Source organism: Psammomys obesus, unplaced genomic scaffold (assembly GCF_907164565.1).
Source record: "Psammomys obesus unplaced genomic scaffold, mPsaObe1.curated_primary_1811, whole genome shotgun sequence".
NCBI classification, from domain to species: domain Eukaryota; kingdom Metazoa; phylum Chordata; class Mammalia; order Rodentia; family Muridae; genus Psammomys; species Psammomys obesus.
This window is the reverse complement of record NW_026585895.1, coordinates 48,646,011-48,659,188: the sequence shown is the minus strand read 5'-3', so window position 1 is coordinate 48,659,188 and position 13,178 is coordinate 48,646,011. Positions and strand designations below refer to the sequence as shown.

At 48.6% G+C, this 13,178-nt stretch overlaps 1 protein-coding gene across 14 annotated transcripts in view; it reads left to right on the top strand.

The window, feature by feature from the left end:
• Prrc2b (proline rich coiled-coil 2B) overlaps positions 1 to 13,178 on the top strand; it is a 55,038-nt gene that overhangs the window by 19,075 nt on the left and 22,785 nt on the right. For 7 of the 14 annotated variants that reach the window (XR_008719379.1, XM_055600912.1, XM_055600916.1 and 4 more), the window contains exons 11-14: positions 3,800 to 4,118; positions 6,724 to 6,950; positions 9,029 to 9,224; positions 12,883 to 13,099. Coding sequence is in view for 13 of the 14 variants with exons in the window: in XM_055600912.1 (XP_055456887.1) it covers positions 3,800 to 4,118; positions 6,724 to 6,950; positions 9,029 to 9,224; positions 12,883 to 13,099 (959 nt within the window). In the remaining variant the exon portion in view is untranslated. The remainder of the gene's footprint in view (positions 1 to 3,799; positions 4,119 to 6,723; positions 6,951 to 9,028; positions 9,225 to 12,882; positions 13,100 to 13,178) is intronic. The other 7 variants (XM_055600918.1, XM_055600909.1, XM_055600906.1 and 4 more) reach the window with 3 other exon arrangements.

The window sequence follows — 13,178 nt, the reverse complement described above, 5'->3', positions numbered from 1 at the left end:
TTTGGCGCCTTGCCCATCCCACAGCCTTTCCCCAGTTCTACAGCTGCATGCTTAGGAAGGGGGCAAGCTCCTCCATGTGGGGTGGGTTAAGGCTTGCTCATGGCCAGATTCCCTGGACTCCTCCTGGCTCTGGTGATTGGCATTTTGTTCTCTTGGTGAATGTGATATTGCCAAGGCTTACACTGGACAGTCCTTTTCTCCACCATGATTGATGAGAAATGTGGGAAAACGTGGAGACTGGCTAGCTATTACCATATTTAAAACTGTGTGTGTGCGTGCGTGTGTGTGTATGATGTGTGTACAGGAGTCGATGTGTGGAGTTCAGAGGACACCTTCACAGAGTGAGTTCTTCCGTCTTTATGCCGGTCTGGGGACTGGACTCAGCTCACCGGGCTCCTGCAGCCAGCATCTTTACCTGCTGAGCCATCTCACTGGCCCCACTTATGCTTTCAGGTTAGTCATTCATTTAGCACTTGATAATCTGTCATCATCTGGAGTTAGGATCCTCACTGTGGATCCTCTAGTTTCTTATCTCACTTTGAACTCTTGCTTTCTGTCTAAGGAGAAGCTCCTTCAAAACTCATCCAGGCCTGAGTCTCCTGCTATCCGGGTCTGTTCTCTGAAGAACTCTTGGTTCTTTTGAAAGCTGGATAATATTCCTGACACTCAGGAATACTTGTTACTATTGGTCCTTGTCAGTGGGAACAGGCATCTGATTTTGTCCTATCTCTATTCCTGTCTGTATTAAAAATCTGAAATTTGGGGCCTGGAGAGATGGCTCAGAGGTTCGAGAACACTCCCTGTTCTTCCGAAGGTCCTGAGTTCAATTCCCAGCAACCACATGGTGGCTCAGAACCATCTATAGTAAGATCTGGTGTGTAGGCATGATGTTGTATAAATAATAAATCTTTAAAAAAAAAAAAAAGATAAAAAATCCGAAATTTGTGTGACAGGAGCTCAGGTTCTACTGTATACCTGTGGAAGTTGGCAGAGAGTTTGCTCTCCATCTCTCCTTTCCACCCTGTTTAAGACAGGGTCTTTGGTGTTTTTCTGTTGTTAGCAGGCCTGAGAGTTTCTGGGAATTCTCCTGTCTCTGGTTCACCTCTCCCTGGGGAGCACTGGGGTTACAGGCACTCATGCTATGTATCTGGCTTTTACATGGAGTCTGGAGCTGGCACTTGGGTCCTCACACTTGTCCAGGTCTCCTTTGCCCTCCTTAGGTATTTATACATCCCTCTTACAACAGAAATCCCGCGTTCCTAACAATGATGCTTCCTTGGTCGGCTGCTGTGTGAGCAGTTTCCGTTGCACAGATTCCTCCCCAGCCCTGATGTGTCACCTTTGCTCCACAGTACCCTCCCTGAATTTCCTTATCATGGTTGTCCCAAACCAAGCCGCCACTCAGATTCATTCCTTGCAGCTGCTGGATTCAGGCCACCCACACTGAGACCCTGTGACTCCCTGGCAGCTGACATACCAACCTTTCCTGTCACACCCAGGAAAGTGATCTGTGAGTGAGCAAGTGCTGGGAAAGAAAAAGGCATTGTTTGGAATTCTCTTGGGAAACATTTTGGCTCTGTCCCTCACTTGTGCGCCTTTTCCTCCTGTTGTTTCTGTGTGCCTGGGCTCTGTGCTGGCTGAAGAGGGCGCAGTGTCTCCCCACCCCTCCAGAGACACCCTGTCCCTGAAGGCTTCGCAGTGAATGTGGACCCTTTGAGTCTGTTTTAGTCCTGTGGAGATTACCAGGTTTAAGAATACAGAAAAGGGCTGGAGAGATGTTAAGAGAGCTCAGAGGTTAGGAGCACTGGCTGCTTTTGCAAAAGTCCAGAGTTCAATTCCCAGCAACCACATGGTGGCTCACAACCATCTATAATGAGATCTAGGTCCCTCTTCTAGCATTCACATGTATATGCAGACAGAACATTGCATATAAATGAATGAATGAATGAGTAAGTAAGTAAATAGATAAGCAAATAAATAAATAAGTGAATCTTTTTTAAAAAAATACATAATAAAAGTGGTGGCACACGCCTGTAATCCCAGCACTCAGGGAGGCGGAGGCAAGCGGATCACTGTGAGGTGGAGGCCATCCTGGTCTACAAAGCCAGTCCAGGACAGCCAGGGCTACACAGAGAAACTCTGTCTTGAAAAAAACAAACAAACAAAAACCATAAAAGTGAACTGAAGAAATAGCTCAGTAGGTGAGAGTATGTACTGCTCTTCCAAAGGATCCAAGTTCAGTTCCCAGCACCTGTATTAGGTGGCTCTCTGCTACCCGCAACTCCAGCTTTGGGAGGTCTGGACACTCTGGCCTCTCCTGGCACGTGTATCCAACACAGACATAAACACATAACAATAAAAATAAATCTCTTTAAAAATTTTTATGTGTGTGGGTATTTGACTGCATATATGTGTGTGTGTATGTATATATGTGCATGTATATGTATTGTACATGCACCACATGCATGCTTGTTGCTATGAATGCCCTGGAACTGGGTTACAGACAGGTGTAGGTGCTGGGAACTGAACCTGGGTTCTCTAGAGGAGTACCCAGTGCTCCTAACTGCTAAGCCATTTCTTTAGCCCCGTAAAAATCTTAAAAACAAAAACAAAAGAAAACATACACACAGAGAAGTGAGTTGTCAGGATGCCCCAGTGGGTAAAGGAGCCTGCTGCCAAGCCTGATGACTTATTTGAATTCAAACCTCAGGTCCCTGATGGTGGAAGGAAAGAACTGACTTCCCAAAGTTCTCACATATAAAACTCATGCGAGTGCACACACACACTCAATACAGGGCCTGGAGAGATGGTTCAGGTGTTAAAAATGCTTTCTGCTTTGCTTAACGACATGAGTCTAGTTCTTAGCCCCCATGGCCAGCAGCTCACAGCTGTCTTCAGGAGATCTGACACCTTCTTCTGGCCCAAAGGCACCTGCCCTCACATGTGGATACACACATTTAAAAAAAAAAAAAAAAAAAAAAAAACTTCTTAGTTTTTGAAGGTTGAACAAGGATCAGATAGCCTATGAGGTGAGCTGTGAAATGGTCAGCAGGCAACCATCTCTAAAGTATGGTCAGGTGTTTTATTTAGTTGCAAAGTGAGAGGAAAAATTCATCCTTGGTTCAGTAAATAGTGTGGAGAGGATATGTCTGAACTTTTATATTGGGCCTGTATTCTCACTTTATCATAGTTGCTTCTGGAACATGAAAAATTAGGTTTTAGGAGGAATTCTTCGCCCTCACAAATGTGAATTTCTTACATAGATGTGATTAGCCTATACGAGAAGCTAGAGCCTTGCCATTTCTGTTTGGCCATCTTAGATTGTGGCCTACACCTGTCTGGCCACCATTCAGAATAGAAAATCGTTTTGTTGTGGCTGGGAATCCACTCCCCTACTGTGTTTTCTCTTTCTCTGTGTCTGCAGCAGCGTTGGCTCTGCAGGACGTATTTTTGGTGTTAAGAGTTTTTCCTAGGGCATTTTAACACCCTGATTGTATTGTAACTGACAATTGGCTCAGGGATGGAGACTCAGGGATGGAGAAAATACTCAAACAAGATGTTTGTAGTCACGCATTTTCATTACTATAGGAGCATCGATTTGAAGTCACAGCGTAGGACTCTTATATTCTCATGGGGCACTTCTGTGCCTTAGCAGTGATGCATGTTACGTTCTGCTCTGAGGAATCACAAGGCCGATGCCCCTCAGAGACACTGAGAACATCATTTGCTGTTTTCCTACTGTTGGTCCCCATGCGGGGAAGCTGCTGTTAACCCACACCTCATTCCATCCTTCTCTCAGCAGAAATCCACAGTGGGCAGCATGTTCCGCCAGCAGTCCATTGAGGACAAGGAGGACAAGCCACCCCCACGACAGAAGTTCATCCAGTCAGAGATGTCCGAGGCTGTAGAACGGGCCCGGAAGCGCAGGGAAGAGGAAGAACGGCGGGCCCGGGAGGAGAGGCTGGCTGCCTGTGCAGCCAAGCTCAAGCAGCTGGACCAGAAGTGCAAGCAGGCCCAGAAGGCCAGCGAGGCCCCCAAGTCTGTGGACAAGGAGGTCCCCCGATCCCCTGGCATTGAGAAGTCCTCCCCACCAGAGAACGGTCCTGTTGTCCACAAAGGTGAGAGGTCTCCCTATCCCACAACTGGGAGTCTTGAACTACTGTCCCCACTTCACTGGCTATGAGCTAGCATAACCTGTGGCTAAAAAGCATATACTGGGAAGCATCAGTCATTTGAAGTGTAGGCCTGGCTGGGTGTGGTGGCGTACACTTAATCCCAGCACTTGGGAGGCAGAGGGACAGGATCTCTGTGAGTTTGAGATCACTGTGGTCTGTATAAAGAGTTTCAGACAGTTAGATTAGATACATAGACCCTGTTTTGCACACGCATGCCCACGTGATTAAAAGTGTAGACCTGATTACTTAACTAGTCCCAGCTCACCTTTCGAGTGTGTGTTCCCTAGAGTGTGTATGTGGAGGTCCAAGGTGCCTCTGTGAAGTCATCTCTCCTTCCACTTTCCCATGGGTTGAGAGGCTGACCTCACGTTTCCATGCTAAGCTCTTTTACCACTCAGCGTCCTGCCAGCCCCATTTCACCTTCGTAAGCCAGCTGAGGAAATGTCTTGCATATCTGGAAATCATTTCTTTTTCATCTGTAAATGCTTCCACTGGCAAGGTGGCTCAGCAGGTAAAGGAGGTTGGCTCTCAGCCTAACAGAGCAGAGGTGGAGGAGAGAACAGATAGGTGCAGGGTTTCCTGACCGCCATCATGTTATGATGCTATGATTGTGTGTATGTGTGTGCATATGTTCTTACATAGACACAGAGATAAACTGATTTCAGGATGTGAGTGCTGGAGACATGGTTCAGTGGCTTAGGAGCCACATAGCTGCTTTCACAGGGAACCCAAATTTCATTCCCAGCACGCACAGGGTGCTTCACAACCATCTCTAATTCCAGGGCGCCTGCCGCTCTCCCTCTCTGGGTACCAGGCACACACATAATGCAGGTAGGCAAATACACTCATACATACACAGAAACTAGACTAAAGAAGTCCTCCAAAATGTTTGTATACCTGTCTCCACCTGTACACGTGGAGCGCCTGTGTCAGGTGCCTACAGAGAAGCAATCTTCCGTCATTGCTGCTGCCATCACTTCCTGTCCTGCTTGGCAAAACATAGGAGTGAGGAAAAAAAGAGCATTATTTACAGGAAACGAAAAGGGGTCTTTCTAGATGTTAGAATATGCTCCAGCCGGCAGTAACAGCTCCAAAAGCAGCATCTGGTGGCTTCCAGAGAGCGATGAGCAGTCTGGACTGAGCACCAGGCCACAGGCGTTCTCTGGGGGAGCCATCAGCTGTATCTTGCAGAAGGCCCCTCAGTCAGCTCAGATCGCCTCTTCCTGGGAGAGCCGTCTGTAAATGTCTTCTGTGTGTGTGGTGGTATTTGGCAGTCTGAAGCTGCCAGGGTCCCTCTGGTGCTGAGGAAGTGCCAGTGTTCTTCTGATGCCACCACCTCTTTGCAGCCTGAGTGGAGACTGCCAACACCTGAGGGCTTAGAGGTGGCGGTACAGAAACTGCTTTGACTGTAGTGTGAGTCGGGCCCTGTTGCCCTCTCTTTTAAAATTCTGGGTTTCTTAAAGCCTCTCCCTTCCGACCCCCTAACCATAGGTAGGAGAGAGAAACTTTAGTGGGGAGGGGGCCCATAGACTCCTTAACTTCCCCCGGCTGCTTAGGGTCATTCGGTTCTTTTGGGGCAATACCGTCATCAGCAAAATCAAGAAGCAGGCTTCACTTTCTCCTCCAGGCCACCACACCTGTCTCTGGTCTCTCCAAACTTGCCACACTTTCTCTTTCTGTGCTCTCATATTTATATCTCTCAGAGTCCTAGACCACACCCCTCTCCTTGCTGAACAAGGCCATTACCAGCTGTCAAAGACCACGCCCACAGGAGGCTATCATCAGCTGTAGACAAACGAAAAAGCTCAAACTAAAATCCCACACTTGCGATTAAAACAAAAACATACTTACATAACGTAACTAAGTTTTTAAGAAAACCAAAACTTCATTACAAGGCCCTGTTTAGTCAGGCCTTGTTTAGGCCGTGATCACATTGAATTCTCATACAAGCCTTGCGGAACAGGCTTAGCTGTCAGTACGTATTGACAGCTGAGGAGGCTGAGGAAAGGCCTCAGGTTGCCCGCCTGTAGCGGTTGAATTCATTTTGTTTGGGGGATGAATCTGGAGGTCGTCACTGAGGTGGAGGCTGCCTTCTCTCCTGCCCCACCGTGATTGTGTACAGTTCTGAGCTGACTCAGCAGCCTCATCTGGTTTTGTGTTTTGGTTGGTTGGTTTTTTCTAACTGTGCTTTGTGGGGAATACAGTGTGGTGCCAAGGAGCACTTGGTGTCGGTAGCTGGGCCTAGGTCAGTGAATGGTCCCCAGTGGAGTGTATACTGTGGCACAGAAATACTTGTTGTGCACCACAGGGTTGCTCGGGCTCCCATGCGCTCACTGTGACTCTGTCTTTTTTAGTTCATTTATTTATACAGCATTCTGCCTGCATGTGTGCCTATGCACCTGAAGAGGGCATGAGATCACCATAGATGGTTATGAGCCACCTTGTGGTTGCTGGGAATTGAACTCAGAACCTTTGGAAGAACAGTGTTCTTAACCTCTGAGCTGTCTCGCCCCTCACTATGCCATTTCTTTGCCTGTCTACTGTGTAGGCTCCCCAGAATTCCCTGTCCAAGAAGTACCCACCATGTTCTTGGAAGACACGCCTGCAACACCCCCTGCAGTGGCTCAGAGCAACAGCAGCAGCAGTAGCAGTAGCAGCAGCAGCGAGGAGGAAGCCAGGGAGACCGGGTCCCCTATACAGGAGTTCAGCAAGTATCAGAAGTCCCTTCCTCCCCGTTTCCAGCGCCAGCAGCAGCAGCAGCAGCAGCAGCAGCAGGTAAACTGGCAGATGCTCATCCCACTCACCTCCAGTTTAAAGAATCAGCAGTACCTTCCCTTGGTACAGCTGCCATTGCAGATGTCAGGGATCATATTTCTAAAACTCAGAAGATCTCCCCATTGGGAGAGGCTCTGTGCATGAACCAAATGCTTGTGTACACTGAGTACTGTGCTCTCTGAGCTACGTTTGATGCAGGCTCCCCCCACCCCCCCATTTAAACATACTTGGGCTTCTGAGGCCTCCAGAGCCTTCTGCACTGTCTCCAGAGTTCCTGAAGAGGGACAAATCAGCTTTGGATTAAGGGTGTTCATCTTGTAGGGTTCTTGGAGAGTCATGGCTCCCACCCAGACAGTGTTCTTAACTGGTAGAGCGTGGCCACATTGGCTAGTGTCACTCATCAGCCCGTTCTCTTCTTTGGTAAACTGGAGAGGTTGGGTTCCTGCCTCAATAGGGCAGAGAGCTTTGCCAGCGACACCCATGAGCAGGTCAGCTCTGAAACTCTCAAAGGGACCTGCACTTTTGCTCTGGAGGCTAGAATCACAGCAGGTCCTGTGTCTTCGTGATCGGTGCCCATCGGCAGATGCGTTCCTTAGAGAATAGTAACCACTGAGACTGGGATTAGCTCTGGCAGAGCTTGCCCAGCATGAAGGGGAGCCCGGGTTCAGTTTTTGGTGCCAGCAAAGGAAATGGCAGTTGTTCCTAGGAACCGTGTGTTTTGCTGGAAGTGAGATGGTTGCGGTGTCTCTTGGAAGCCCAGCTGGGTGTGTAATGTTTGCATCTAAAACTGCTTCAAAGTGGGTGCGCCTTGGAGGCCAAAGATCTCCTTTAATTTCCTCCGACTCCCCTCCCCCGTTTCTGTGCTTTGGGCTCACAGGAAGCATTCTCGTGGCTCTGTCAACTCTGTTTATGTTACTGCTGTATAAACGTACACAGTCACTTGAGACTGGGAGTCGGAGGTACAGTGTTCGTGGCAGTGGTTGTTTCTGCAGCTCTTCCTAGGGATGGAGAAGGTGGTGGTGGTGCATTGTACCTCAAGAGTGTGAGAGCAGCGGGGCTGCTGGGCTGGCCTGGTCCTCAGGTACTGTGATTTAGCCAGAGAGTGTTATATAGGCCTCAAAGTTAGCTCTTCAATCTTCCCATCATTGAGTTGCCGTGACTGAGTGTTCCCCAGAGAGATGCTGTGAGCACAAGTGATGAGTTGCAGCCCAACAGCAGGCTGGAAGGCTGTTCTGTTCTCAGTGAGACCGACAGGCTGAAGATCTCATGGAGTTTGTCCTTGACCTCTGACTTAGCACATGCATCCCCATCCCCTGTTTTAGACTCGAGGCTGGTTGGGTGGAGTGAGTGTCTCATTGCTGAATAATCACTGGTGTGTTTAGGTACCTCAGAGCACAGTGCCCCAGCAAGCTGGATACACTGCCTCTTACGGTTAGTTAGGGAGACAGGCAGCTGGCTCTGTGAGAGCAGCAGGAGCAGGAGTGCTTGTGGGAGCTCAGAATAGGGACCTGGTCAGGTCTGGTGGAGGGAATATGCCTACTCCAGAAACTGCGTTGGAAAAGAAGAGGAGAGGAGCATCACAGTGCAAGGCCCAGGATTTCCCATGGTCTGCAAGGGCCCACAGGACCGTGAAGCAGAGTGGAGTGTGTCATGGAGGTGGAGCCAAGGGCATAAGATCCGATAGAACCTCATAGGCTACTGGTAGCCCTTTGGGGTCAGGTTGTTGGGCAGAAGGCTCCACCGAAGGCTCCTTGGAAGCTGAAGGCTAACAAATGTAGAATGTTGGGGGAGGGGGGACTGTAGACAACCCTGGCCGTGTTCCTCGTCGATGTGGACCCGATTCTGTGAGATACTCAGTCACCCTGTGACTGTCGTCTGATGTTGGTGGCACGGGAGCATGCAGCCTTGTAGTTACACCACCATGGCTGTCTCTCAGCCTGAAAACTGCCACATGCCTAGCACATTCCTCATTTTGGCCTTCTGTTAGGGGCTTTTTTGTGCCCCTCCTGGAGGGCTGGGCCATGAGCACCTTTGTGTGCCCTGCTCTCTCTCATTCCCTACTTGTCCTCTTCCCCCAGGAGCAGCTGTACAAGATGCAGCACTGGCAGCCGGTGTACCCGCCGCCTTCACACCCCCAGCGCACCTTCTACCCACACCACCCCCAGATGCTGGGCTTCGACCCACGCTGGATGATGATGCCCCCCTACATGGACCCACGCGTCACACCCGCCCGGACACCCGTGGACTTCTACCCCTCAGCCCTGCACCCTTCAGGTGAGCACAGGGCGGGGGAATGCACGGTGAGGGAAGTCACCAGGGGCGCTGCCACACTGTAGTCCAGTGCAGCCCCTTTGCCAGGTCATGTGACCACTCATGAGCTTTATGAAGTTAAAGACACAATTCTGCTCCAGTTAAAAAGTGATGGGGACCTGAGTGTGGTTTGGGAGACGTGTCTGGAGTTTCAGCACTTGAGAGGCTGAGACAGGAGGATGGTGAGGTTGAGACCAGCCTGGGATGCATATTAAGACTGTCTCTAAAAAAAGCAGCACAAAAATTGTAGGGATGTGTATGAACTCATGTGTTGTAAGTTGCTTGGATTGCACTCAAGTTTCTGCTCAGCCGTCACATTTTGCATCTTTGCTTTTGGGTTTCTCTAGTCATGATTGTTCCTTCCCAAACTTTGTCTAATGCCCTTAAATAAAACCAGATTTGGGGTTTCATCAGCCCTTTGTTTTACTGCACATTCCTTTTTTACCTAATACTGTTGGTGCTCATTTGTCTGCTTTCCTCGCTTATTGAAGATTTGCACAATGTTTCCAGCACTGCCTTGCTGGGTTCAGGTGATGTGGTCTTCTCGGCAGCCAGCTGTTTACCTTACTGTCATGTGGTACATACCACAAGCTAGACTGTCAGGTGGTTGCAAGGTTGCAAGTGTGCGCTCTCTCTCTCTCTCTCTCTCTCTCTCTCTCTCTCTCTCTCTCCATACTGAAATAATCCATGAAATTGCACTTGCCAGTTGGGTTATACAAATACCCATATCATTACTTTTCCAAAATCCCCTGATCAGTTATTGACAGGTGTTAAAATTGTTTGCCACAGGCTTGGAGGTTTGACCTTATGCTAGAGCACGTCCTCTTAGTTTTCGCCAGGACCTGGGTTCAACTCTAGCACCAGATATAGAAATAAATAACTATCCCAGTGTGGTTGTGGCTTTTTAAACTTCTTATAAGTATAGGTGTTTGTTTTTGTGGTGTTTTTTTGTTTTGTCACTGTGTAGCCCTGGGTGGCCTTGAACTTCTTGTGAGACCAGGCTGACCGAAAAATCAGAGATCCACCTGCCTCTGCATCTTGGTGTTGGGATTAAAGGCATGGGCCATCACACCTGCTTTTTTGCTTGTTGTTGAGACATGGTCTCTCACTGTAGCTCAGGCTGGCCCAGAACTCAGTGTCTCAGGCTCACATTCATGGAAGTCCTCTTGGGTCAGCCTCCATGTGCACATGGAAAAGAATTGGCCCTCCTTTCCATCAACGTGTAGCACCCAATACACATTGTGTTTTTGTGTTGTGTTTTCTGTCTTTGCTACTTTGGGTGGATTATTCTAGGTTTCTTCACTGTTGATTTGATACCTTTTATCCCAGCCTTTTAGTAGTGAGTTCTCTGGACCCTGGATTTTACTAGTATATCTTTTCCTGTGTAAGATGACACTGACCGTGCTAACTCTGAAAGTCTGTAGCAATTGCCATAGCTGGTTCCTTTATATTGATTTCGATGTTAGTCGTGGTGGTATGCACCTTGAATCCCAGCAATCCAGAGGCAGATGCAGGTGGGTCTTTGACTTTGAGGCCAGCCTGGTCTGCATAGTGAGTTCCAGGACAGACAGAGCTACATAGTAAGACTCTGTCTCAATTGCTGTCCACTGTCACGCCCCCCCCCCCCCCCCCTGCACAAAACCAACAACAAAAACAGTTTGTTTGTGTGGGCTGGAAATTTAGTCTAGCAGTTAAGAGCAGTGGCTGCTCTTCCAGTCCCCAGCACACACGTGGTCTCATAACTCTACAGCTCCAGTTGCAGAGAATCTGGTGCCCTCCTCTCATCAGGTGTTTGTAGGCACCAGGCACAAACAACACAATCTTCTGGTTGTTTTGTTTTGTTTTGTTTTAAGCTCTTCTGTTTGTCTATGGTCTTGTGTTGTTTAGGTGTTCATTTCCCCTGCCCTCCCCCTAACCCCGCTTCTCATTGTGTTCTTGAAGTTAGTCCAAAACTCCTCAGCCTGTGTCAGCCTCCTGCTCAGCCTCCTGCTGGGATGCACGTGTTCCTTTACTATTCCACAAGAAGGTACCAGCACTGGCCAAGGCTGGGTGTGCCCCCCGCAGGAGGGACAGGAGAAGGGAGTGTTGAGTGTGGAAACGAATGAGTGGGAAGGAGGTTGTCTCCATGCTGCCATCTGGGAAGTGGTCTCAGCACTGTCTGCAGCTCCGGTATCTCTTCACCTGTGTCTAATCTGCCTTTTTACATTTTAGTGACTGTACATTTTTGGGAATAGGGTTTGCTTCCCGAATTGTTGCTTCCCTTTGTATTTTCTTTTTTCCTCCTCCTCTTAACATTTATTTACTCAGTTTTGGAGTGGCACATGCACAGCGTGTTTGCAGAGATTTGAAGATCTCAGAAAAACTCAGTTGTCAGGCTTGGCACTGAGTACCTTGACACATTTAGTGGTCTCCCTAGCTCTTGTTTAAAATTTTCCTCTTTGTTTTTAAAGATAGGGTCTCACTATGCATCCCTGGCTGTCTTGAAACTCACTTTGTAGACTAGGCTGGCCTCAAACTCACAGAGCTCTGCCTGCCTCTGCCTCTTGAGTGCTGGGATCACAGGCGTGCATAACTACACCCAGAAAGTGCTTAATTCTTTCTTTTCGGCCTTTTAATCATTTAAATATAAATGTTTACTTCTAGTTTCTTCTAAGATGTATCCAGCTATGATATATTACATTCCATATACGTTCTGGCCATTTGGATTTTAAGTTTAGTTTCAGGACCTGGTAAAGACCTTTCAGGGCCTTTATTGGATTCATGGTCTTCCTCCCAGGGCCTTCCCACCCTTACAACCAGTCTTGATTAATTTGAGAGATCTCTGCATCATTCTGCGAAGCAGAAATTTGAATACACCCCTCCTCCAAGCCCAAAGGAAGCAAGCATGTTGTTCTGCTTTCCTACGGCTGGTTGTTTTTATCTTCCTTGGCCTAGGCTAAGATAGACTTCCAGGTGGGACTCTTCTGTACTGAAGGGCTTTCTAATGTTTAGTAGCATTTCAGAAGCACTGAAGGCCTTCTGCCTGGTTCTGGAGGATGCTGATGGCAAGGCTCACAGATGTGGAAAGGCTGGGGAAGCTTCATAGAGCTAATAGATTTTCATCTGTATCCTAGTCCATCCGTGCCGATCACCCTGCTTTCCCAACAGCGAGAATTCCCAAATACAAAACGTTGACTGTCCTCGGCCATCTTCCCATCGGCATAGGATGTAGTAAAGTCACATCCCTGTCTAAATCTTCCTAAGAGGGTCCGAATCAACTGAGTGCTGCCTGGTGATTGTGTGCCATCTGGGATATGGCTCATCTCTAGTCTGCACAGCCAAGCAGTGTTGGGGTAGGCTCTCACTGGTCTGAAATCTGGCTTTCACGTATTTTTTTCATTACCTTTCCAGTGGATTCTTGTTCTGGGAACCAGAGACGGCTCCTAAGTCTATGTGTCAGGTCAGACTATGTGTCATTAGAGTCCTCTGATCTGAGTTGAGTGCGGACTTAAATGTTTAAGGGGTCGTTGCTGTGTCCATGTGGCATTAGGACAGCTGCCTCCTTTGAGACTCTGTTTTGCTTTGAGGTTGCTGCCAGACGTTCTGTGTTAGATGAGAGAGGTTGACCCTTTGCCTTCTTCAGGACTGATGAAGCCCATGATGCCCCAAGAGCCCCTCAGTGGGACTGGCCGTCGCTCTGAAGATCAGAACTGTGTGCCCTCACTCCAAGAAAGAAAAGTGACCACCATCGACCCAACTCCTGTGTGGAGCCCAGAGGGCTACATGGCACTGCAGAGCAAAGGCTATTCACTGTCCCACCCGAAGTCCGCGGACACTCTGGCCATGGGCATGCATGTCAGGTGAGCGTCCCACTACAGCTAGAGGAAGACTCCGCAGTCCCAGTGGAGGGCCCTAGGAAGAGGCCCCATTCCAGGAGAC